The 25,397-nt window shown below is 40.7% G+C and overlaps 1 protein-coding gene across 3 annotated transcripts in view; it reads right to left on the bottom strand.

Moving 5' to 3' along the window:
- The window catches only part of PLCL1 (phospholipase C like 1 (inactive)), a 325,648-nt gene extending 310,594 nt beyond the window's left edge, over positions 1-15,054 (bottom strand). For all 3 annotated transcript variants that reach the window (XR_004002672.1, XM_030580754.1, XM_030580753.1), the window contains exon 1: positions 14,430-15,054. Coding sequence is in view for 2 of the 3 variants with exons in the window: in XM_030580754.1 (XP_030436614.1) it covers positions 14,430-14,693 (264 nt within the window). In the remaining variant the exon portion in view is untranslated. The remainder of the gene's footprint in view (positions 1-14,429) is intronic.
- Between the last annotated feature and the right edge of the window lie 10,343 nt (positions 15,055-25,397).

Genomic DNA, 25,397 nt, shown 5'->3' on the forward strand with positions numbered 1-25,397 from the left:
TCTGCATAAACTCATCACTGGGGTTGAAGCAGGCCACAAGTGCAGTCAGTAAGCCAGATTATATGGATTCAGTGGCCTCAGACACCAGCATACTGCTTGCAGTCTTTGCTATAGGCCAGTAGTTGAAATAGTAGCTAGGGAGAAGCTGTGGAGTTCCCACAAGTACTACTATGGTATAGGAGCTGAATATTTCATTAGACAAAATGCCTCTCTGCAAATAAAAAACCAATAAACACCTGTTATTGCACAGAGATGTGAATTCGCTCTGAAAAACTCAGCCAGTCTAGGGTTCTCTCTATACCACATGAGGTTGGCTAGCCCCATATCTATGACCACACTAAGGAAGTCTCCATGTTATTGCACTAATCTGTAATCTTTAAAAGTCATAAACCATCTATGGGCTAAATCAATATTAAAAACAGTTGCATTATGTAAGCAGATGCAGACTTTCCTACAGAGTACATAATTGAAACACCTTATTCTCTATTCACAAAGAAAAGTTGTCAGAAATACTTTGCACTGGATTCTCAGAGTGATGTTTAAGCTGCCTGGCTATATTTGACTGCTCTGAGCTCAGCAAGAGGTTCCATAACTCTGCTCTCTCAATAAAGAGTGTTTGCTGATTGAACAAGATACCTGGAGGATTAAGAATCAAGCCTTTATAATTTAAAAACCCTGGCTGACATTTTAAAAAAAATTGTAATATAATCCCCCACAGTTCTTCAAAGGAGACATCCCTACTTTTTACATACACTTGATAACTAGGTTTCTCTATACCTGTTGTGTGTTGTAGCTTACACTAGACTAGAGTTAGTCTCTGCTGAATTTGGTCCAAGTGCCTTAATCAGAGGTTCACTGTTCACATTTGGGATGAATTTGGCCCTTTGATGTAACAGTAGGTCTTCCTTCAGAGAGTTCATTAACTTCAATAGGATTACATTAAATATACATCAGTTCAGAATTGACACTATGGATTAATGATGAGGGCGGGAAAGGAAGACAGCAGCACTCTGAAGATTATATATACAAAAATTGACCAGAGTACTGGCTATACCCTTGCCTATATGAACTCAGAATGGTCAATGCACACACAAAATTCTGCCCCAAAGGAAACAGAGGGGAATTCCCTGTGTCAGGAATTCTTCATTTACTGATCAATCTTCTGTTCACTGTGCCAATTTTGTCCATCTGAGCTACCAGAAATAGCATAAATTTCAGGCATACTTTTGTTTGTGTGACAAGACCAGATTCCCAATGGCTAATCTAATGCATTATCCCATGATGGCTCATCACCAAAAACACATACCAAAAATGTCTAATCATAGTAAGGCCAAATATTACAGAATTCTGTCAAATCATGCTTTTTCTCACCAAACAGGCAAAAAATAATTTTTGAAAAGTAGTTACATCTGATGGCCACGTAGCAGACACATCAGTACAAAGATAGGCATGCCAGAACAGGCAATGAATAACATGTCTCAGCCATTTTTTCTTCACTCGAAGGCCTGTTAATGCTACAAAATGCTGCAGCTCACCCTCTCATTTTGTGTAAGCAATTTCCATTCTGTTGTGTTTTCTCACAATCTGGAAGTGTTAAATAAAACGAAGGCATCTGTAACTTACAATCAAAAACAAGTTACCAATGTATTGGAATGACTTAATGAATTTTCCATAATATAACTGCCATATATACTTTAAAAAAATACATATAGGGATACTGGTAAATCACAAGTTTATAGATCCCAGACCTGTGCACCTTGGTGGTGTCATAACTTTCCTACTCAGATCTGAGCCTTAGAGTTCAGAACATGAGAAGCTAGCATGAAACCTACAAACTTAATTACCAGCTTGGATCTGATATCGCTGCCACCAGCCAGAAGATTCCAGTGTCTGGCTCACTCTGGTCTCCCCAAAACCTTCCCTGGGGGACCCCAAGACTCAGATTCCTTGAGTCTCACAACAAAGGGGAATAAACCATTTCCCTTCCCCCTCCTCTCCTCCAGGTGTTCCCTCCCTGGATTCCTGGAGAGATATACAGATTCAAGCTCCGTGAATCTAAATAAAGGATTCCATCCTTCCCCCCACCTTCTCCTTCCCTGTTAAGTACAGACTCAATTCCCTCAAGCTTCAATAAGGAGAAAAGGAAACTAAACAGGTCTTAAAGCAAAGCTTTACATAAAAAGAAAGAAAAAAGACATAAAAATAGTCTCTGTATCAAGGTGACAATATACAGGGTCAATCGCTTAAAAGAAAAAAAAAATGAATAAACAGCCTTATCCAAAAAGAATACAATTTAAAACCCTCCAGCAACTACACACAGGTAAATACAAAAAAACAATATAAACCTATTGTCTTACTATCCTTGTACTTACAACTTGGAAACAGAAGATTAGAAAGCCTGGAGATTCCTGTGGTCACTCTCAGAGCCCAGCAAGAGAACAGACCAAGAACAAAGGACTCACACCCAAAACTTCCCTCCCCCCAGATTTGAAAAAGTCTTGCTTCCTGATTGGTCCTCAGGTCAGGTGTTTGGTTCCCTTTGTTAACCCTTTACAGGTAAAAGAACATTAACCCTTAGCTATCTGTTTATGACAGGTGGAAATTGGGTCTACAAACTAATAAATCCCCGAGTTAGCTGAAAGTTGTGTAAATGTAAACAACTATTGAATCAATAAGGAGCTATCTGATGACTGCTTGAGGCACTCACTTCAAATGGCTATATATCTGATATATACAAACCTCCCATGCAGTCTGGGGAAAAGAGTCTTTGGTCCTGATTCTCCTTTGCCTTGCACCTTGGTAATCATTACACCTGTGCAGACAAAAATCAGAATGGAAGCATTTAAAATGATTACACAAGGTGCAGGGCTATGACAAATCAGGCATCTAGAGACACTGGTCTAGGGCCCTTGGAGATGATAGTGAAGAGGCAGTGCATAGGCTGTGGCTGACTAACAGCCAGGAGCTGAGTCTAAAGGAGGAGCCAATTTGGAGCTGCCAGTCAGGTAAAGACACCAGGTCTAACAGGATGAAGAGCTCCCTGGGTAGTGGGTGAAGGAAACAGACCTCTCAAAATATATTTTTTCAAAGATACTGTTTTCAGGGAGTGGGAATGTGACAGTTCAGGTGATAGTTCAAGGACCTTCTCCCTTTCTTCTGTAGCAACTCAACAGGGGTCATTACAGCCTTGGGGTGCAGTAATCCTAATTGTTCCAGGTAGAGGAGAACATTGCTGGATGTGAACAGCTGTTTCCAGAGCATGGAATTCATCTGCTTTTCCCTTCTGTGGCTCCATACCACCTGCATGTGGAACCACTCCAGGCCATGCAATCACCAGGCCCAATTTGCTGAGAATCAGCTGGCCCTCTATGGAGCAGGTTTAGGTGGGACTGGATGTCTTTACAGAGAAATAAGTGATATGTAACCATGAGTCAGGATTTGGTCCCAAGGACAATCTATTTCTTGGATCTTCTGTAATCTGATCAACTGCTAAACTCTTTTAGAATTAAATAATTAACGACTCTTAAAAATTTACACCAGCGTGCAAACTGGCTTCAGTACAGCTACTCCTGATTAGTGTAACTCAGAGGAGACTCAACCCAGAGAGTACATATTTATAACCAGAACTGTTTAAAAGTCTCAATACAGGTCACTTGCATCGAGTAGCTTCCAAACTTTGATCCACATTATCCAACACATAGGGGCCAAATTCACCCCCAGTCTAACGGCAATGATTTAAACAGCATTACAGCAGGGATAAATTTAGCCTATTTACCTATAATCATTTAAATAAGAACCTGTTAACAGGTTTGAGAATCATAGAAATGACCCTTTTAACTTCATAAATTTACAAGCTAATCATGAACTAAGATCAAGTGGAATAACTATGATAACCTCAGTACTTATGATTTAGGGGGGAAATTATGAGTTTAGTTCTACTAGCAGTAATTTTCAATTTCTGAAATTAAAAAAGTCTAAAGAAACTAAATGATCTCTGCCCTAAGATGTACTGTTCCTGAAAAACAGTGAACTACATTATTACATATACAGAACTCAATGGTATTAATGCCACCAAGCTCTTACACATAATTTTTCCCAGTCTGTAGATCTCAGAATCCTTTACAATGGAAATAAGTATTATTATACCCATTTTACAACTGGAGAAACAACCTGAGAGAGAGAATAGACTTGTGCAAGGTCATTCAACAGGCCAGCAGCAGAACCACGAACTGAACCCATGTCTCCTGAGTCCCAGTCCAATGCCTTATCCGCGCCTGGGTATACGGCCTCCCTATCAAAATATTTGCTAGACTGAAAGATTTAAAAACAAGAGTTTGATTCCAAATACCAATTCTTATAGTAGCAATAAATGGAGAGTAGAATATCTTTTTAAATATTTCTTACTTTAAAGAAGTTAGTGTTTTGCAGAAGTTATCGTAACCTTTTGACCCAGTTGGAGTAGTGCCTTAAATTGTATTTTTATTCCATGTCCAAAATTCCAGCAAGCTTTTCATATGGCAATAAACAGTGTGGTGCCAAAAAAAGTGTATGCTAATAAACACGGATTTGAAACATTTATATCAATTATCTCTCTCTATTTCTTTGCAGAAGATATTAAGGCAAGGGTAGGCAACCTATGGCACGCATGTCAAAGGTGGCACGCGAGCTGATTTTCAGTGGCAGTCACACTGCCCGAGTCCTGGCCACCGGTCCAAGGGTTCTGCACTTTAAATGAAGCTTTTTAAATATTTTTAAAACCTTATTTACTTTAATATACAACTAAACTATTGTTATATGTATAGACTTAGAGAGAGACCTTCTAAAAATATTAAAATGTATTATTGGCATATGAAACCTTAAATTAGAGTGAATAAATGAAGACTTGGCACGCCACTTCTGAAAGGTTGCTGACCCCTGTATTAAGGTGTTGCCAAAAATTAAACCTACCAGGTGCATACAAGAAAATAAAAACATTACGCTAATCTGGCGTGCGAACTTGATTAGCAAGATGTTTCACCACAAAGGATGCATTACTAACTCCAACAGAGAACAAAAAAATGTCCATTAACTCAAATGAAATATTTCTATTGTAGATGGACTTAATCTCATCGGAGCAGCAAAATGCATAAAACATTGCTATAGGAAATACTCTGCTGCGCTGCTCAAATGTAAACAATTACAGCTTTATTAACTGCTGCTTAACATATTTAGTAAGCAAAATAAAGTATGCCTATGCTGATGCCCTATCCCTCAGTGCCAATATACCAATGAACATTATAATATAATGTACTATGCACCTATTGCAATGGCCTTTGGGCACCTTACATACATGAAAAAATTAACCAACCATTATTTACCACATTGATATTATTGGCAAAAATAACAGGCATCTCTTATAAAGAAAAGCCATCAAATGGGAAAGCCTACACAGTTTCCACCCAAGATGAAACAAATGCTTGGTTAAAAAGATGAAAACCTGCAAATTCAGGTTCTGGCAGAACACCCGATGGACTGAGTTCCTTTGCTTAGATCACTACACAAAGGGCATCCTTTCTCCAGTACTCAAGAGGTCAAATTTAGGGATGGTCAATGGGACAGCTTCAGCTAATCTCAGCTATCATGACGTTGCATAGATAAGCACGTCAACGAACAATGCTAGGACCCATTTCAGCACAAGAGCTACAGTGGAGACCATGAGCACACAGTTACTAAATGTAATAATTTAACATTACAAATACTTAACCAACTAATGCAATAAAAAACAAATTTACTATTAACTCTTACACAAGTAGGGCACCATCCAGACAGCTCTTGAAAACCCTGATAGCTCACTGAAGTTAGTGGAAAGACTCCCATTGACTTTGGATCAGGCCCCACATTGTCTGAGATGCAACAGAGAAGAAGGAATTTAGGGTTCTCATTATAGTAGGAGTTCATTCAGGGAATTTATTACTTCAGTGCAGAACTGCTCTGAAACCAGATTTTCTATTCCGAGGGAATTTCAACTTTTTTTTGGGGGGGGGGAATCATTCTGAATCTGAAATATCAACATTTTGTGGAGAACGAAAATTCAAAAAAAAAAAATTTATCTGGGCCCATCAAAACATTTCATCTGGATAACATCAGAATGTTTTGATATGGTAAAAATGCTTCATTTTGACTTTATCATTTTGATTATACTTTTATATTATATTAAAACTGTAATAGTTAAAGTAATATTTTACTACAAGTCAAAATTAAATGAATCAAAACAAGGTTAACATGTTTCATTTTGTCTTTATCACAATGTCTCAACAGCCCATTGAAAATTTCATCAAAATCAGTACATAACAGGGACTTATTTTGATTTGAATTAAACCACATTTTCTGACAGAAAACTGTACCATCTAAAAAATTTTTATCAGTTCTGTATCAGTGTGAGCTTTGCCTCAGTAAGGGCTCCAGGATTTGGTCCTTAGCGTATGTGTTCTGATACGACCCCAAATTAGCCAAATACTGGACATAACTGATGAGATGTATCCAATACCTCTCTAAGCACATATATCATGCTCACTACCATAGGATTTGAGACCCAAATCTTCAGAGCTATTTCAGTGCATAATTTCCACTGAAATCAACAGGAGTTAGATACCTAAGCACCATTGAGGATCTAGATATAAGTGTCTAAAAAACTAAACAAAAACCCACCATACAAGCACTATACAATTTGGCATGAGAATTCTCTCGAACCAAAATACTGCTCACTGAAAACAATATTACCACAAATACATACAAAAGGCAGACTATCTACATAACCTTAGTTTTAGGAAAATATCAAAGTTACCATAATCTGGAATTACCAGGCAAGTCCCTGACTGAATCATATATAACAAACAGCACCTCCAGAGAAAGCCTACTGACTTTCAGGGGCATTACTTTCTACATATACATCAGCAAGTCACCAGCCAAAAGCAAACCTTGAGCCAAGATGGGTCCTATAAAGAGATAAGAAGTCAAACACAAAACTAGTATAAGTAGGTGCTAAACCACTGTCTTCAAGAATGTTGCACTGCAGCACTTACACAAATTCTCAATTTGGCCTAGCTCACCAGCAACTCCAGCTCATCAGTTCAGGTTGTTGGGACATCTGGATTAACAGTGCAACATCACAGATATTGTGAACAAAGTATACAGATATTCACAGACAGACCTTAGCAACCCAAGGAGAATATGTGAAGTCCTTTTTCTTTTATTATAATGTTTAAAGAATTCTTGTTATTATTAAGCATCTAAAATAAAACAAATATATTAAATAGAGCACAAATGGCATGAGAATCAGTCATGCACTAATTCTCCAGAGTCTAACAGAAAGACTCTATAAAGAACCTTACTTTTCAAAGGGAGTATTTTACTGACCATGCTGGATGACTGTTTCTGTCTTTTCAAAATTTTTCCCTACCCCCCATTGTTAACTTTCTCACATTGGTCTGAACAATAAGCAAGTGATGGTACAATCACTATATGGCTATCAAAATTTACTTCAAACAAACTTTTTCATATTCAGACTTTTTGCAAAAATATAAATCTAAAACTTACTGTACACACAGCAAAATAAATTACTAAATAATTCCAGTGACACAATCAATCATGAGAAATGTAACTTTCCTTTTTAGTAAAAGTTTTTCCCTCAGATAGCTTCATGTTGCAAAGAAAGATGTGCCAAATATCTCAGTTGCCTCACCACTCTATCTAAAGAGCACAAACTGAAAGAAATTAAAACCTAAATTCTTTTATCAGAGGTTTACAAGAGCTAAAAATGTCCATTGGATAAATATAGCTTCCTGAAGTAAAATAGCCATAACCATATTAGCCAGCCACTTAAATAGTTTTCCTGGATTTGAAAATTGCCTGCAAACTACTGAAGGCAGAATAGGAAAAAGACCAGTCCGGCATATCATCTGTGCAAGGACTGTCAGATTGAGCCTTAAAGAAACATCTGTAAGTATGAAACAGACCAAGGCAATGTTTGAAAGTATCACACTGAAGTTAGGAGTGGTCTTTCAGTACTATAATGACTAAGGAACTCTGATAATATTGTCCCTTCCTCTCCTCTCCCCCAGCTTTATATGTAAAGTCCATTTTTATCAATATAACAAGGACCTATGTCTTAGATTAGGACATCATTGGACAAAGATGTTCTTCCGTTATGGGGAAGGGGAAGAAATATAGTCCCAAAAGTATACAGTTAATGTATGCAGAGCAGGGATATATGTTTGAGATGCCTCTGATGAACGTCTTTGCAAAAAGTTGCATATTATTTCAGTAAAAGATATATGTGGGGATTACATAAGTGGACAGCCTTCCTATCAATGTATTAAACTATTTATACTTCCAATTTCTAGAAGGAAAATAATAATAATAATAGCTGACTTCAATGAGAGTTCTATGCTGAGAAACCTTACAGGCTAGAGCATTAAATACTAAGAAGGGACCTCTCCCTTTTTAAACTCTTATCTTCTATCCTCCTTACTGAGGAAGGGAACGAAAATTGCAATTATACTTTCAACTGCAAACAATTAATTTTGATTTAGCCCTGGATAATTCAGCAGCAGGGATAAAAATTATTGAAAACATCTGAGAGTAATTTAACCAGTGTGACCCTGGGCAAGTCCCTACGCCTCTGTGCCTCATTTCCCCTTCAGTAAAACAGGGATAGTAATAGTTCCTTTATACCATGCTGTGTTTTTTGTCTGTTTATACTGTAAGGTCTTCAGGACAGGGTCTGTCTCTTATTATAAGGTTGTACAACACCTAGCATAGTGGGGAGCTAATCTCAGTGGAAGCTCCTAGCTGTTACTGGTTTTACAAATAATAACTAACTGTGACTTTTAACCAGTTGTGAAATTAGTAAAAAGTATTTCTCTCTTGCTCTCCAAATAATGCTTCATTTGTCACCTGTGCACACATACTAAATCATAAAATTACTAACTAGACAAACAACCTTTTGTTTTACTTCTTTTGTTTAAAGCTTCTCAAGAGGTTAGAGTTATAATGGAATTTGAAATATCATGCACACGAGAAAAATCAATGAGTTGTCTGCTTTGCAGGCTCTGGCCTTTAACGTATGACATAGTATTTCACACTTGCCTTTGCCAAAGGTTACATAGAAGCAGTATAGAAACATAGATCCTTACTCCTTTTACACATTGCTGGGGTGGGGGGGAATGAAGTGGTGGGAAGGCACCTGGAATTCTTCCTTGCTTCATTTCAGCTTTTTCTTTCCTTGTTGAAATTCAGAAAAGCAAACTCCCTGGCTATGGACCTTGTCACAGCATGATTATAATTCTTATTAAAGTTAATTGTGAAGTAGAGTGGTTGAATACAAATAAGCCTGTTAAAGCAATGCTTCTGAACCTGTCTACAAAGTTTGGACTCACATAAAATTCTCCCAAATAAGCTTTGATAATAATGATTTATGAGATTTATAGGTGAAATTCCCAAGATTATTATTTTCTCTTTTCTTATTAAAAGGACAAATGAGAACGGATTTAAATGAGAGGACTCCTGAAAAGGCAGGAGGTAGATGTTCAAAAGTACGAAGGTCAATTATTTCTATTTCCTATTTATGGCTTTTTAAAATTCCCCCCATCATCTACAGAATTGTGAATAAGAGGTTAGCAAGTTAAAATTTGAATTAAAAGAAAAGCTATTTTCCTCGTTCTCTCTAAAAGAGAGAGAACATGTCCAAGGACAAATATTCAGACCTTATACACACTGGATATTATCCAAAAGGGTTCATATCTTACTTATAGTAGAAGTCAAATTTAATTTGCTACAGAGAATTTTTTTTTTTTAATTTAAGACTGTACTCAGTTCTTTAAAGCACATATCCTTGGGAGGTCAAACTTGGGTTGTCAATTTTGGTTGGATGTATTCCTGGAGATATCACATGACATAATCTTTAATTAAAAATTAATCTTTAATTCCTGGAGACTCCAGGCCAATCCTGGAAGTTTGGCAACTGTAGGTCAAAACACTCCACTGATGCGAGCAACTCCACTAGCTTGCATGGAGGTGCACCCTCTTACGCTACCTCTGAATTTGACACAGAGATCCAAAAGTGCTACTAAAACTAATTTTTAAAGAGTGTACTTTGACTAAAGTAAAGCTGGATGACTTGAACGCTCCTCGTTCAGTTGGACTACTCATATGCTTAAAATTAAGCGTGTGTTTAAATGCTTTGGTGGATTGGGGCCAAAGTGCTTAACCCCTGAAGAATCAAGTCCAAAGAAAGTACTTGGATTCTTTTATAATTTATTTTCCACCGCTGCACTAAGGCCTTGACCCTACACCACTGAAGTCAATGGGAACTTTCCCACTGAATTCAACAGGTGCAGGATAATGTCATTAAAAAATGCCTCCAACTCATTTCACATAGGCTACAAAACAGGCATCAGAGAATCAAGATTTTTGGTCACAATCACCTGAGCTGGGTTTAAACCAGCAACCAAGTACTGGATCCTATTACCAATCCCTTCAGCCATCCAGTCCAGTGGCCTCCACAGAACTACCCAGACACTTTGCTGCAGCCTTAGAAACCTGCACAACAGTCATTCAATCATTTTCTCAAATCCAACTCGCTTTTCAGATGATGAAAAAGAATTTAAAGAAAGCAACAGAACAACATTCTGATTCTGGATATGTGCAAATATACCATTCATTCAAGCTTATTTAGATTTAATGACTTATGAACATAACAATAAAAGTATATTGTAAAAGTCTTTTTGCTACTTAATGTGCAATGTTTAAATGATTACTTTTCCTGCATAAGAAAATTCTTCATCTGAAAACCCTGTGATAGTAAATAATTATTTTTAAAATGTTGATTCTATGTAACAATATATATTCAATAGCTGGAGAGCTTTTCCTAAAACTTTACAAAGTCTTGAAAGATGCAGACAAAATTAAGTATTTAATCTTACTCCAAAATAAATGAAAACCACTCCCAGAATCATACAATGGGACAATACCAAGGAAAACTAGGTTTCAACCACTAAACAAGGCAATCTGTGGGAAAACAAACTTAATTCTTCACAACTAGTCCCAATAGCAAAATAAGTCAAAACAGAGGGATTACTGTAATATCAGTTTTTGCAATTTTGCATGTCATCAACCTGAAGTGAAATCTACATGAAATTAATCAGAATATATTCATGATTTGTGACACCTTATGTAGCAGGGAAATTCAGATCGAAATTTTGAAGTTGCAAGGTCAGTGATGTTCTCTTTACTTTAGGTCAAGATCACGTATCTTGTGAAGCCTTTACACAAGCTTCAAGAGAAAAAGAAAGTGTCCATTTTAGAGTGTTGGAGTACACACTCAAAGAACTATGACCCTAGTCCATCAAAGCATTTAAGCGTGTGTGTAATTTTAAGCACCTGAACAGTCCCATTGAATTCAATTGATTGCTTTTAGCTAATGCTTATAGAAAGTTACACACATGCTTAAGTGCTTTGCTGGATTTGGACCAATTTGATGCAGATTTAGTAGTTTACACGGAAATATTCAAAGAAGCCTAAGGGAGTTAGGCATTTAACTCCCTTACACTGCCTTGGGAAATCACAACCTTAAAATCCACTCTGAATGCTTCGTTTATGAAAAAGAATGAACACATGAAGTTACCTAGAGTAAGTATGAATGTTTGTTACTGCTCTGCCTTGGGCTAGATTTTGTCCAGTTTTTGTTCAAGTACGCAAGAATGAAGGATGCCAGGGCCTTCCCCCTGCACAAGGTCAACTCTAGTTGAAGTCTTTTTTTCTCACCCAAGTGCAAGGTCTACTCTGACTCCTGTCTCCCTCAAGTCCTAACCAGGCCAAAAGAACCACGGAGATATATGAATATCATTAACACATATCTATTAAACAGCGGTTAGTGTGCATCTTCAAACTCTCTCATCTGAACTCTGCCACAAATTCATCTCTCCAGGATTCACTCTGTAACTTAAATATTTACAATGAGGGACCACTTAGTTCAGTATATAAAAAATAGCAACTCTCTTTCCTTGAGATCTTTCTTAAAAGCTAAACTGAATATATAAATGGAACCTGGGAGACTTCCCTACGAGATTACAACAAACAGATAGTCAAGGATTTTAGGGTCAAATTTAACCTGTTAATTTAACTGTAACAACGAGGATGCCAGAGCAGACAGTATTGCTTAGCAATCTGGAATGCAATCAGCTTTTAAACATAATTTAATTTATTTGTGTCACTGCATATTTTCTAAGCAAGAATGAGAGAACTATCAAGGTTGAAACCTATTTATTCTGCCTTCAAGTTCTTCACAAATGCTACGTAAAAATAAAGATAAGTTGCAAAACAAATCACTTTATTGCTATTTCAAACACTTGCCCTATTGTGAAGTAGCAAACATCTCAACAAGATATTTACATTGTTGTTTGATGGTAACTGTTGTGGTCACATAAAGTGACCAGAATTCCCCATGCTCCCATTATTTTCATTCCTGCATTAACAACAGCTTGCTAACAGCACTACTGCTTTAGGGCCCTATCCTGCCACCCACAATCTGGTTTCAATGGGAACACATACTTTTGGCTTCATGGGACTGCTCACCGAATAAGGACAGCATCAAGTCGTACATTGGAAATACTATCTTGAAGATGTCCACTTTCATGTGAGCATTAACCAAAATTAGTATAAATCAATTTAATCATCTTAGTGTGTGCCTATAGCCCACTCTATAAATCTTTCTTTTATCTGATAAAACGATTGCATCTCTGTTGTTTCTAACCAACTGTTTTTCTGATACTTTTGCGACAACAGCTGAGGTCTTTTCTTCTTTTTTCCAAGTTCACATCCTGAAAACAGTCTTCTTTTTGAAATTCAAAAAACACAAAACAACAAGCTACTGCAAGGTATTTGTTGCCCAGATATACCACCCAGAGTTCTTCAACACAGCAGATGCCTCTGTAGTCTGCACCCTTAGCATTTAGAAGTTTTGGAAAATAAACATGTGTATGTATTTACACAACATATAACACGATCTGTTCCATTTCACACAAGTACTGAAGATACTAGTTTGGAGAACACCCGAAAAACAATGTGTGTGTATATAACTGGCCACTGTACATACCTGCTTAGAAACAGAGTGTGACTATACAGTGTATATTATCTGTGCCCAAAGCTGTTATATGTGAACAGTTTGTGCTGTACCTGCCTTCCCTCATTCCCAGATCTGCTGAAGGGATGGGAGAGAAGCTGTTGCTGCTGGAAATGTAGAGCGAGGGGGGTGGTTTGCTATATCTCCTTCCCAGCCAGCCCAGCAGCTACCCTGCCCCATCCCCCATTTTTCTTCCCCACTCCCCAGATTCTTGCCTATTCAGCCACTCAGCTCAACAGCAACAGATCAGCAGCTGACAGTGACAGAGGGGAGCATCAGCTGAGATTTGCTGTACAAACTAAGAGCTTCATTCGATTCCTGGTCATTTCTCTGTGGCTTCTCTTCCAGATGGATAAAATTTCGGGTGGGGGAAACAAAGTCAGTGTTGTCCTCTGCAGGCTAAAAGCTGGAGAAATAGGTCCCCTCCCCAGTACTCTCCCATCATAATTCTATTTATGCTCATTTTAATAAGGTGCAATGTTGCTTCTCCTATTTGTTTTTGCATCAATACATTTTTCATGCTAACCTGAAATCCATCCATTCCTGGATTGCTCCTAATTCTTCAGCATAATTCACCCTAACAGTTAAAAATACCTTCAAGAAATGAGAAGTTGAAAGTCTGCTATGGCCCCTCAAGCCTTTTCACAGCATAGACCGCACTGTAGTGCAAGAGAATGCCTTAGGGGCCATCTCTTTCCATTTTGTATTGTGTGGGCCACCTCTCATCCCATCCCAGGCACAATCATCTCTGACCATTCACACACCTGTGGCATTTACAACAGCGACAACATAAAAGAGTCATATTAAAAAAAGTTTTTAAGCTTCTTTTACTGCTGGGGGGCGGAGAGAGAATAAGAGTCAATGTTATGTGACCAGCCAGCGCTCCCCAGACCAGCACCAAGTGATCTGCAAACCATCCGCAGCACTCACACCACAGGTTGAGAACCACTGGGAAAGGGAGCAATGGAAAGCTGAGAGCTGGGCAAACATATCCCCCAAACTATCAGCTGGGGTGGGGGCTGACTGGCTGAAGCAAGTGGGAGACTTGCTCTGCTCGCCGTCAACAACTGCTCCCAAGAAGGCACCCCCCACCCCAGAAGGCAGATTTGCTCGTGAAGAGAAACCTCCCCAGTGCCTGGAGGTGACTGTGCACGCCCCGCTTGGATTCAAGGCAGCTTCCTAACACAGGGGGCACAGGCCAAGGGGACCACGCGCGACCCGGACACACGCGTCCCCGCCCCGCCCAAGGCGCAGGGGGTGCCCGCCTGACCTTGATAATACTGCTCCTGCGAGGGGTCGCCTTGGCAGCTTCCAAGAGGCTGGCTTCGGGATCCGCTGCTGCCCCCGCCGAGGTCCCCAGGCTGCCGGGAAAGCGCTCGGCGGCTCCTGCCATAGCCAGTCCGCTGCGGCGCTCCCGTCTCCTGCCTGGAGCCACCGCAGGGATTTCCAGGGATACCGGCTCTAGGCACAGCTCGGCTTCCTCCCCGCCCTTGTGAGGCGCCTCGGGCAGGGCAGGACCCGCACGTTCTGCCATCGCCCTCCCGAACGGGCTCGACTCCCCTCAGGCCACGGGCAGACACGCGGGGAGACACGAGGGTGGGGCGCGCGGATCTCCAGCCTCTCCTCCTAGGCGGCGGCGGCGGCGGCAACTTTCTCAGGGGGAGTCATCGTTAGCCCGGCTCCTTCTGCAGCGGGAGGTGGCTATACAGCCCCGCCAAGGCAGCAGCCGCGGAGGCGCAGGGGAGGGTCTCCCTTGTAGCAGGAGGGGGCTTTCCGGCAGCGGGGAAAGGGCGGGCGCACGCCCCGCTTGTGCCAGACAGAACACAAGGGACAGGATCACCGGGCGCGCGTGCAAGGCAGAAGCAAAGCGCTCGGGGTAAGCTGCAGCCCGCCCGCCCGCCTGCGAGCAGGAAGTGTCGCGGCTCTACTCCTCTGTTGTGACAGAGCCAGGCGTGTTTTGACAGGCCAGGCTGACAGACAGGGAGCCGGCCCACTTAGCACAGGAGCAGCTTTTCCCATGGGGCAGGGGGCGCCCAATAGTAATCGCCGGGGGGCTGTGGCCATGAGGCAGAATGGAATGGAGGTTCTGCTGGGAGTCCCAGCTAATGGGTACATACAACTATAGCTACACACACACACACACGTAGATCACACTCTCACGCACGAAGCTTTGAAGTGTGATATGGGGCGGTTAAAGAGGTGAGTGAAGAACGGAGGGGGGAGATGTTTAGTCGCCCCTGCAAGCCAGCTATCCAGTCAGCGCAGCCTTGCTTTCAAAGCAAAGCGTGTATTTGTGCTGTAGCAGGCACGGCCGGAGAGTACGTACCCAGGAGATAGGCATGGTTTAGGTAAGTTTTGGAGTGTGACTACGTCAAGTTAGAGAGAGACTGGAGGAGAGGCTGGACAAGTTTATGCCCCTGCAAAACGTATAAGCGCATCCGTTCTCTCAAAGCGGCACTTTGCTTGTATTAGATTTGTGGACATCAAAGCGTGAATGGTTAAAGATACAACTAGAGGGACGTTTCTGGGATGCTTTGAAATTTGACCATGTCACGCTAAAGATACGCTGGGGGGCGAGAGGAGAGAAGAAAAGGTTCAAAATCTTCACGGTGCAGGGGATGATCGGGGCGGGTGAAAGGTATGAAACAAGCTCTGTCGCTGAACTGGATTAAAAGTGAGACCGTTCGAAAACTATCACTAAATAAACGAACGTGTAGGAAACAGGAGGCAGATGCCGCTAGACGGACATTCGGCCAGGCTCATGGGGTACCCCAGTGGCAGGTTGACGAGTGGAAGGGGAGGCCTGGCTCAACAGTATTCAGATTGTCAATGTAAGTGACCGCGTAGAGCTGCTGCCCTTTGTATAGGGAGAGGCAAATAATGGGACTGTCCTCTATTCCTGCCCTTCTCTTTTAAAAACAACAAGGAGGCCGGTGGTATTTTAAAAACTAAGATTTATTTGGGCAGAAGCTTTCGTGGGTAAAAATCCTCACTTCTTGAGATGCAGAAGTGAGGATTTTTACCCACGAAAGTTTATGCCCAAATAAATCTGTTAGTCTTTAAGATGCCACGGGACTCCTTGTTGTTTTTGTGGATAGAGACTAACAGGGCTACCCCCGATACTTCACTCTCTTTTGGGATGTGCGTGTTGCCTAGCCTGTTTTCAAATATATTTGCCCGTCACCGATTTGTGCAACAAAGCACCCGCCGTAATCCAATCCATGCTGCCCAGACCATTCATAAGGGCGACTGGGGGGTGGATGCAAGGACTGGGCTCCTGATGCGAATCTAATTCATTTCTGCTTTCTCCCTACGGAATAAGTGCTTTAACCGGGCCCTGTTTCGCCCCCGAGAGCGGAGCCTGCCGCTCCCAGTGAAGCCGGAGGAGTTTTCACCTTACACTCCAATGGGAGAAGTTTCGGGCTGCGGGAGCCTGAGACTCCGCCTTGACCTTCTCGGCTACGTTTGTAAAGAATCTCTGATCAGCGGAGAGAACAAAGAGGCGCCGCAGAAAGCTCTGCGCCGGGGCATTACAACGTGGGTGAAGGAGAGTAGCTTAGTCCTGCCTAGGTCCAGCCAGCCAGGCTGTGATGCGTTTCAGCAACAACAGCGCCCTCTAGCGCCCCTCCGCGAGACGTTCCGGCAGCAGCGAGGTTCTTGTATTAACCAGTCACGTATTTGCCCCCAAGTAAAAGCCAAATGTTGCAGCCCTACTGCACGCAAGGTCGGACCGAGTAAAGCGGGGCAGGAGCTGGTCCAGGCGCACTCTCTGAACTGTAATAAAAAATAGGGAATAATTCACAGCGGAACTTTGAGTGCCTCTGGTTTACAGTGCTTCTAGATCCTGGGAAATTTCCCAAAAATCTGGGAATTTAAGTAAAATGTTTTGAATGAAAATTCCCAGTTTCCCAAGTTGAAACATTTTACTCACAAATTCCCAGGTTTTGGGAAATTTCCCAGGATATAGAAGCTCTGTAAAAAAAACTTTATCTGGGAATTTTTCACCAAGTTTGGGAAATTTATAGCAATAGGTTGGGGAAGTTGGCATCATGATATAGAAGCACTGCTGATTCAGTTCAGCTTTTGGCAGAAGGGGCAGAGCTTGAAGCCTGGCTCTAGATGGGTTACTGAAGCATAAGGTCTAGCCAAATCTATTCCCTGTCTCCACAGGTAGCCTGGCCCCCAAGCCACCCTTCACCTCTTGAGTCCAAAGGAGGGCAAGAGTGAAGAGACTGAGGGAGGGGGCAGGAGCAGATGGTTAACCAGCAATACCCAGAGTCTAGAATCTAGGCAAAAGCATGTTGTCACTGAGCTTATCAGAAAGCTCTTATTTCTCTCCAGCTTCCTAAACTCATTTCTCTAATTAATTAGACCCTTGGGTCAGGCATTTCCTAGCACTTAATGACTTAGGCAGGGAAAAGGTGCTCAACCCTCACATTACACCAGCCAGTTATTAACTGCCACTAAATGCAGAGAACATAATTCGCATTAAAAGTGTGACCTTAATACATGTAGAAGATAGAAAATAGGACCTTGTACTTTTCTCCATGCAGAAGTCATAAAATATACGAAATTTAGGGCCAGATGCAATTTCCACAGACTGCAGTGGGAGTTGGATCAGACCCTCACTCAGCTGACAACCCCTTTCTATGTCATCACACATAGAAACATGAATTATTTCAATCAGATAAAAGCTTTTTTATATTTATAATATAAAATGCTGAAGGCTGGGAGAAAGATGGTGACAATATGCATCCCAAGTTGCAATGGTGTTGGGCATGCAGGAATGTTCTTTCCTTTTGTGAATAGCTCTAACGGCCTGCGTTTGTGCTGTGGTAGAGAATACAGGATGCTGCAGTCCCCCTACCCAGGCAAACAAGTCACAATTTCAATTTAGCAGTCAGTTGAGAGTCATTGTTTAGTATTCTGAGCAGATGACTGGGAACAAGGAGCTCCTTACATGGCACCCCTGGTGTAAACATTATAGAAAGTGTTAAGTATCACAGATTTGTTTTACAAATAAAACCAAATGAAAAGTTAAACTACTCACTGTTTTCAGTTAGAAACATGTTCCTTTATTGCAGGTTCTCTTAAGATATATTAGTATTTACTACAGAACAAAAAGGATAGTCAGTTCACAACTTCCAACTGCCATGTTTTTCTGGAACCTGATCTCTAGGTCATCTATTGTATTTTGTATTTCAAGCCTCTTCCACCACTAAAGGATCTTAATATTGTTATGCTGGAAGGTGTTGGCAGCTACTAACAAGCAGGTCTCTGAGCAATGAACACCAAAAACTTTGTCAAAGCTGATTCTAACTAACTACTTTCATTCAGATGAAATGGAAAGAGCGATTAAATGCCTCCTTATATAAACAGGGGTTCTCAAACTGGGAGTCAGGACCCCTCAGGGGGTCGTGAGGTTATGAAACAGGGGTCATGAACTGTCAGCCTCCACCCCAAACCCTGCTTTGCCTCCAGCATTTATAATGGTGTTGTGTTTTTAATTTATGGGGGGAGTCGCACTGAGAGGCTTGCTGTGTGAAAGGGGTCACCAGTACAAAACTTTGAGAATCACTATTATATGATAACTGTAAACAATAGGAAACCACCGCCCAAGTCACTGGGCTGCAAGGTGAAGCTAAATCATGTGGGCTGAGGGGTTATGCCAGGACTGATTGCAAGTATAGGGGCTAAGGGATTGGTTGGTTACAGCTAAATGAGAAAAGCAGTAGTAAACATGGCCCCGGAAGGAAGGTAAGAGCCAGAACTTCTTTTTCGGTACAATACTCTGAAGGATTAGAGTAGGATTTCCAAACAAGGAAACTACCTGTTTGTCTCTACTCTGTCTAGGGGAACAGGACATGGCTTATATTCTTTATAAAGATAACACCAGACAACTATCAATTTCTCTTCCTAATAGAAACAACCCAGCAAGGCCCAAAATGTTGGCTAATGACTCCAGCCAAGAGACTTACATTTCATAGATAACACAATATACAAAGATGAGTATTATGTACAAATTTGCAAACACAGGCACACACAAAGAAGGGTGATGTATAGAGCCATCATTAGCATTGCCACTAATCTACAGTTCCGTTCTCTTCCCCCCCCATCAGTGGATGAATCTCACATCATGACACTATATAACAATTACAAGTTACCACCATATTGTGATATTGTACTGCAATGTTAGTCTAGCAAGACAAAGGTAATAAGCTGGCTCCATTGTCTAAACAATTATCCTTACATGCAGCCCATAAGTATGAATCCAGTTTAATTAGTAGATTATCTGTTAAAAGCTATATTATCACCCTCAATAACAATAGCATATCAAGAAAAAAAATAGCTTGCCCTCAAAAGGCATTTTTCCATTTTTGTGCTGCTGCACTACCATTTGTTTTCATTGTAAGTGTTTTGTCATCTATAAGTCACACAGTGTCTGTTGAAGACCGTACTAAAATTGAAGTAGAAACACCCAGTATTCACAGAAGGGGCTGTTGAGTGCTGAACTCTTTTGAAAAATCTGACCCATATGAAGTTTGAAACTGGATACCACGCTACGAAATTCATTCAAGCTAAGACAGAGATGCTGAGAAACCAAGTTTACCTCTTGTGTTTTGAGCTGCATGTGTGTATGTGTGAACAGAACAGAAGTCTGCAAACAATTTTTTTAAAAATTGCATCTGTCATAAACAAATAAGTAAGAGTTAATAGAACAGAAGTACTTCATATCTCTTTTGCCTGGAAAGGGTTAACAAGATCAGTGAGTCTGGCTGTCACCTGACCAGAGGACCAATTAGGGGACAGGATACTTTCAAATCTTGAGGGAGGGAAGTTTTTGTGTGCGCTGTTAGTGTTTGGTTGTTGGTTTCTCTGGGTTCTGAGAGTGACCAGACGTGCAACCAGGTTACTCTCCAATCTCTCTGATACAGTCTTTTATATGTCCAGAATAGTAAGTACTAGGTAGAATAGGTGAGTTAGGTTTATGTTTGTTTTTTTTATTTGCAAATGTGTATTTGGCTGGAAGGAGTTCAAATTTGTATTTTGCTGAAAGGATTTTAATTTGTACTTGTATACTTGGGCTGGGAGGGTATTCCCAGTGTCTATAGCTGAAAGACCCTGTAACATATTCCATCTTAAATTTACAAAAATAATTTTTACTGTTTTTTCTTTCTTTTATTAAAAGCTTTTTCTTGTTTAAGAACCTGATTGTTTTTCTATTCTGGTGAGACCCCAGGGGACTGGGTCTGGATCCACCAGGGAATTGGTGGGGAGAAAGGAGGGAAGGGGGAGAGAATGGTTAATTATCTCTCTGTGTTAGGATTACTTTCTCTGTCAGGGAGAGTCTGGGAGGGGGAGAGAGAAGGAGGGGGGAAGGTGAATTATACAAACACCAACCCCCTGTCAAATTTTAAATCTCTTCTCCAAGTCATGGGAGTGTTAGAGCTCTTGAAAGAGGAGGTCACCAGATTTTTTTTTTTTAAAAAACAAGTAAAACATTTTTCTGCTATCACCATTATTAGAAGTTGATGAACTGTTTTGGTTAAAAGTTTTCTATAAACATTCAGCCTGAAGTAGACACGTTGTATGTAATATTTCACACCGAATGGAACAGGGTCTTAAAATGAGAAGTGTCAGGCAACCTTAGTAATAGGTGGTGCTGCCATCCCCACCCCACACTTTTCTATTTACACTAGTAAGGAAAACTTTCTTAACTGCTCCTATCTTCCTCCTCAGCCTAGCTATTTAAGTGTTGGTTGATTGCTTGTAGGCATCACAAAACAAAGGGCCCTGAGAAGGGATCCGGAGGAGAAGATGCTAGTCTTATAGAGCAGTACTATTAAGCATCATTAGGCTTAAAACTGAAGTGATTGCTACTTAATAGGAATGTCATTCACTTAATGAGAACACCTGCATATGTCTCACAGTTTAATTCCTCTAACCACTTCTAGGATCTCTTTAATTCCAATACATGTAGAAAATACAAGAATAGCTTTTCCTAGCTCCTAGGGTGCTCTTTCTGTGATAGAGCAGTGCACTTGATCACATGTGGCATTGTATTACCTTGGAGGCATCCTACCCTCTCAGTATTGGAATAGTTTCCTCAGCCTGAGCAACTGAGACTAAGAGACACACATACCCTTTGTGGAGTCTTATTTATTAACTTTTTACAAAGTACAAGACACCTTCCTTGTTAGTCCCTCAAGTTCAACCCTCTTTCTAGCTCTGGGACTAATACCAACAAGCACTTTCTGCCAAGAAAAAGAAGTCACCATCCCTCCTCCTAGAGAGAAGTTACAATTCAAAGTCCCACTCTCTTTAAACCAGCAATCTCCAGCTCTCCTCCCAGAAAGAGAAGTTATGCAAAACAAACTCCTACTCAGATAAGGAATCCACAGCTTTCCTGCTGAAACTGGATTACACTGTAAGCCAGTTGTAGCCGTCGGCGAGTTTATTCTCTGGTAGCTACTTTTTTTTACTTACCCTTCACAGCTATCAGCTTGGAGAAGTTAACGGAACACAGGCCTCTTAGAAGAATCTCAGAAAACAACTCTGTCTAGGAGTACCTTTCTGCAACGGCCCCCCGTAGCCTTTTATCAGGTCCAGGTGCTCATTAGTAAATTAACTGACTACCACCTATGTGGACAGTTAAGCCCAAATCCAAAGTATTTAGATTCCTAACTTCCAGTGACATCAAATACCTAAATATCTTTGTGGATCTTGCCTTAATTGCTTACAGGCAGATTCTGATTCCGCTTAAAGGCACTGACCGGCCACCATTTTGCTTGGCAGCTACATATATTTGGGATTTCATGCCAGGTGTCTTGCATCTGCCCCAGTAATGAGTCTAAAAGCAGTGCAATCCTTATCCCAGTGTAAATGGTGACCCTCCCTGTCAAGGTTTTTTCCCCCACTTTGAACTTTAGGGTACAAAAAGTGGGGACCTGTCTGAACACTTTAAAGCTTAATTACTAGCTTAAATCTAGTACGCTGCCACCAGCCAGAAGTCTGGGTCTGGCACACTTCTGTTCCCCAAAAACCTTCCCTGGGGAACCCAAGACCCAAACCCCTTGGGTCTCAAAGCAAGGAGAAATTAACCATCCCTCTCCTTTTCCCTCCAGACTCTCCCCTCCCTGAGTTGCCTTGAGAGGCTTACACAGATCCAAACTCCTTGGATCTTAAAACAAAGAGGAATTAACCATCCCCTCTCCTTTTCCCCCCACCAATCCCTGGTGAGTTTAGAATCAATTCCTTGGATTCTAAAACAAGGAAAAATCAATCAGGTTCTTAAAAAGAAAGCTTTTAATTAAAGAAAGAAAAGGTAAAAATTATCTCTGTAAAATCAGGATGGAAAATGCTTTACAGGGTACTCAGATTCATATAGACTAGAGGGACTCCCCCACCCAGCCTGAGATTCAAAGTTACAGCAAACAGAGGTACAAATCCTTCCAGCAAAAGACACATTTACCAGTTGAGAAAACAAACATAAGACTAATCCACCTTGCCTGGCTATTACTTACTATTTTGAAACATGAAAGACTGATTCAGACAGATTGGAGAACCTGGAGTGATGTCCCTTTCCTCTCAGTCCCGAGAGCGAATAATGAACCAAACAAAAGCACAAACAAAGACTTCCCTCCACCAAGATTTGAAAGTATCTTGTCCCCCATTGGTCCTCTGGTCAGGTGTCAGCCAGGTTTACTTAGCTTCTTAGCCCTTTACAGGTAAAAGAGACATTAACCCTTAACCATCTGTTTATGACACTCCCACTGAATGAGTCTATCCAGTAACTGAGATTTATATGTCTACATGTTCCCCCCACACACACTTAGGTGAAAACCTTTTTGAACATTTGGGCCATTGTGAGCTGTGCAGATCTCCAGAAAGCAGCATTACTATTAAATGGTATCTTCTGCTAATCAGGAATTCCTCTTATTGGGAATGAAAGATGGACCAGTGGGTGTCCCAACAAAGAGGATTCTACTGTATTGCACTAAACTTTGTCACTAATACTTTAAGATTTGTCATTGGTAACTACAATAACATTTGATTTTATTAGTGTTTAAACAAAGTCTAGAAAACAGAATGTCCATAGCAGAGTAGGCTATATCCAGGAACACAGATGACATCAGAGGGTGTTCTGTGGGTGTGTTAAGGGCACAGTATCTGCCTATTAACTGATAGACGCTGTTGTGTCTAGACTGACAACACTGTCAACTCTCAGAGGTGTTTTGCTAATGCCCACATACATTCAGATGCAGACAAATTTATCACAAGCCACATGCTGCCCTAAGCACTGACAGACATGTTAGAGCATATGCACAATAGACATTGCCCCCAGGAAAGATTTTTGCCCAGCCAGAATTCCTTCCAGGAGCTCTCACGCAGTGCACACATTTCCCCTGTACAACATCCTTTAAAAGAGCACAGCGTAATTCCCTCTCCTGCCCAGTATAGCTACACTACACAATGATGTGGGAATGAAGTTATGGCCCTTTCCTTACCATATTCTGCCCCTTTTCAGGCACCCAGCAGCCCAAAGGGCACAGGGAAGGGTCAGGACTATGCATTCCATCAGGATTCTGGAGAGCTCCTGCACAGAAGTACAAGGGGAAGGGAACTACTTGTAGTCTCACCTGTGAACCAGTACTGAGGCTGGCCAGACTCAGGCCATGTCTTCTAAAACCACGTGTGAGCCTATGTCTTTAGGCAGATGGAAGTCACTTACAAATTTTATTGGAAATATATTTTAAGATGTGTACAAAATGTTCACACCTACTTGTTTCTCACAGATGCACATTGAGCCCACGTTCCCTAATCCCTCACGGAAGGCATCCTAGGGATAGAATGAAAAAAATAATATAATTGCAATCAGAACATAAAATCCCCAAAACAATTTAAACTTCCCTGGTGTTAATTGTACAAGAGAGGAGAGATTATAAAGAGATTTAAGAGAATTGCCAGCAATGATTTAATATATTTAATATCTTTGGTTTCAAATCTCTTGTTGCTTTAGTACTTGGGGAAGAAGAGATTGTTAGAATAGGTGAAAAGAAAGGCTAAGGTCTTGTCTAAACTACACTTATTTTCCAAAAATGTCACACTGCTCATGCAGTTTCACTGGTGGTAGCCACTGTGGGAATGCTAATTTAAACAAGGTGTCAGCATTTTTATCACTGTGTTATCTAGATAATTTCTGAGTAAGGTTGACTGTCAAGATAGTTGAAATACTGGTGGGCAGTCTATACTTAAACTCACACTATTGCTACTGCTGGAACTATACCAAGAGAGAAATTTTAGCTATAAAAAGGTAGAATAGACTTCATCTAAATCCAAGGGAATCCACCTAAATCCAAGGATAAACTGAAAATTACAGCTTCCCTGAGTAGTTTAATTTATGATGCCCATTTTCTTCTCCTTATTTGCATGTTTCGGGGGAGTCCTATTTTTATGCAATTTCACTCTCTCCCTCTTATAATAGTCTTGTGCATACATTCAAACTCACTGGCAGAATTTAGACAGATTAAGGTGTAAGGACTATATACACTCTACGTGATCTGTAGTTCTCAATCCCAATGACAGCAATCCCATTCTGGTGCATGCTCTACATGTGGCTCATCCATTGAGCGGTTTCTGTGCAGCTTGAGAACAATATCAGGCTCTTTAAAGTTCTGTGAAGATCCCAGACACACACAGTAGAGCAAAATCTGTGTTAGATTATTGTACTCTGTGAGTCACTACAGATAGATGTCAGGTCAAATCCAGTTTAAATTACATATCAGCTGAAACTATTACAAAGTCTACTGCAACCAGAGCTAGAGACTGCATTCTGTAAAGTGCAGGGAAAAAGCAGGAGATGAATTATAAATGTGGCAAAAATAAAATTCCTATTACCCCTACCCACCCACCCACCCACACACACACACACTCTCTCTCTCTCTTAAATGATCAAACAAAACTTTATTCTAACCAAAAGATTAATATGGGGGAAAGCACTGATGTTACATAAAAACCTCTCCCACCTGATTGAGGTTAAGGGAAACACTTATGATTTTAATCCTGGTCCTTGGTAATCAGTAATGATGGATAAGGAACTACAGAAACAATTTAAATGGGGATAATGATACTGACCTCCTTTATAAAGCTCTTTGATATCTATAGCTTAAAAGTGCTATATAAGAGCTAGGTACTATTTTTATTGTTTATTTGATCAAAACCCATTTAATATTATATT

This window comes from Gopherus evgoodei, chromosome 11 (genome assembly GCF_007399415.2).
Source record: "Gopherus evgoodei ecotype Sinaloan lineage chromosome 11, rGopEvg1_v1.p, whole genome shotgun sequence".
NCBI lineage: Eukaryota > Metazoa > Chordata > Testudines > Testudinidae > Gopherus > Gopherus evgoodei.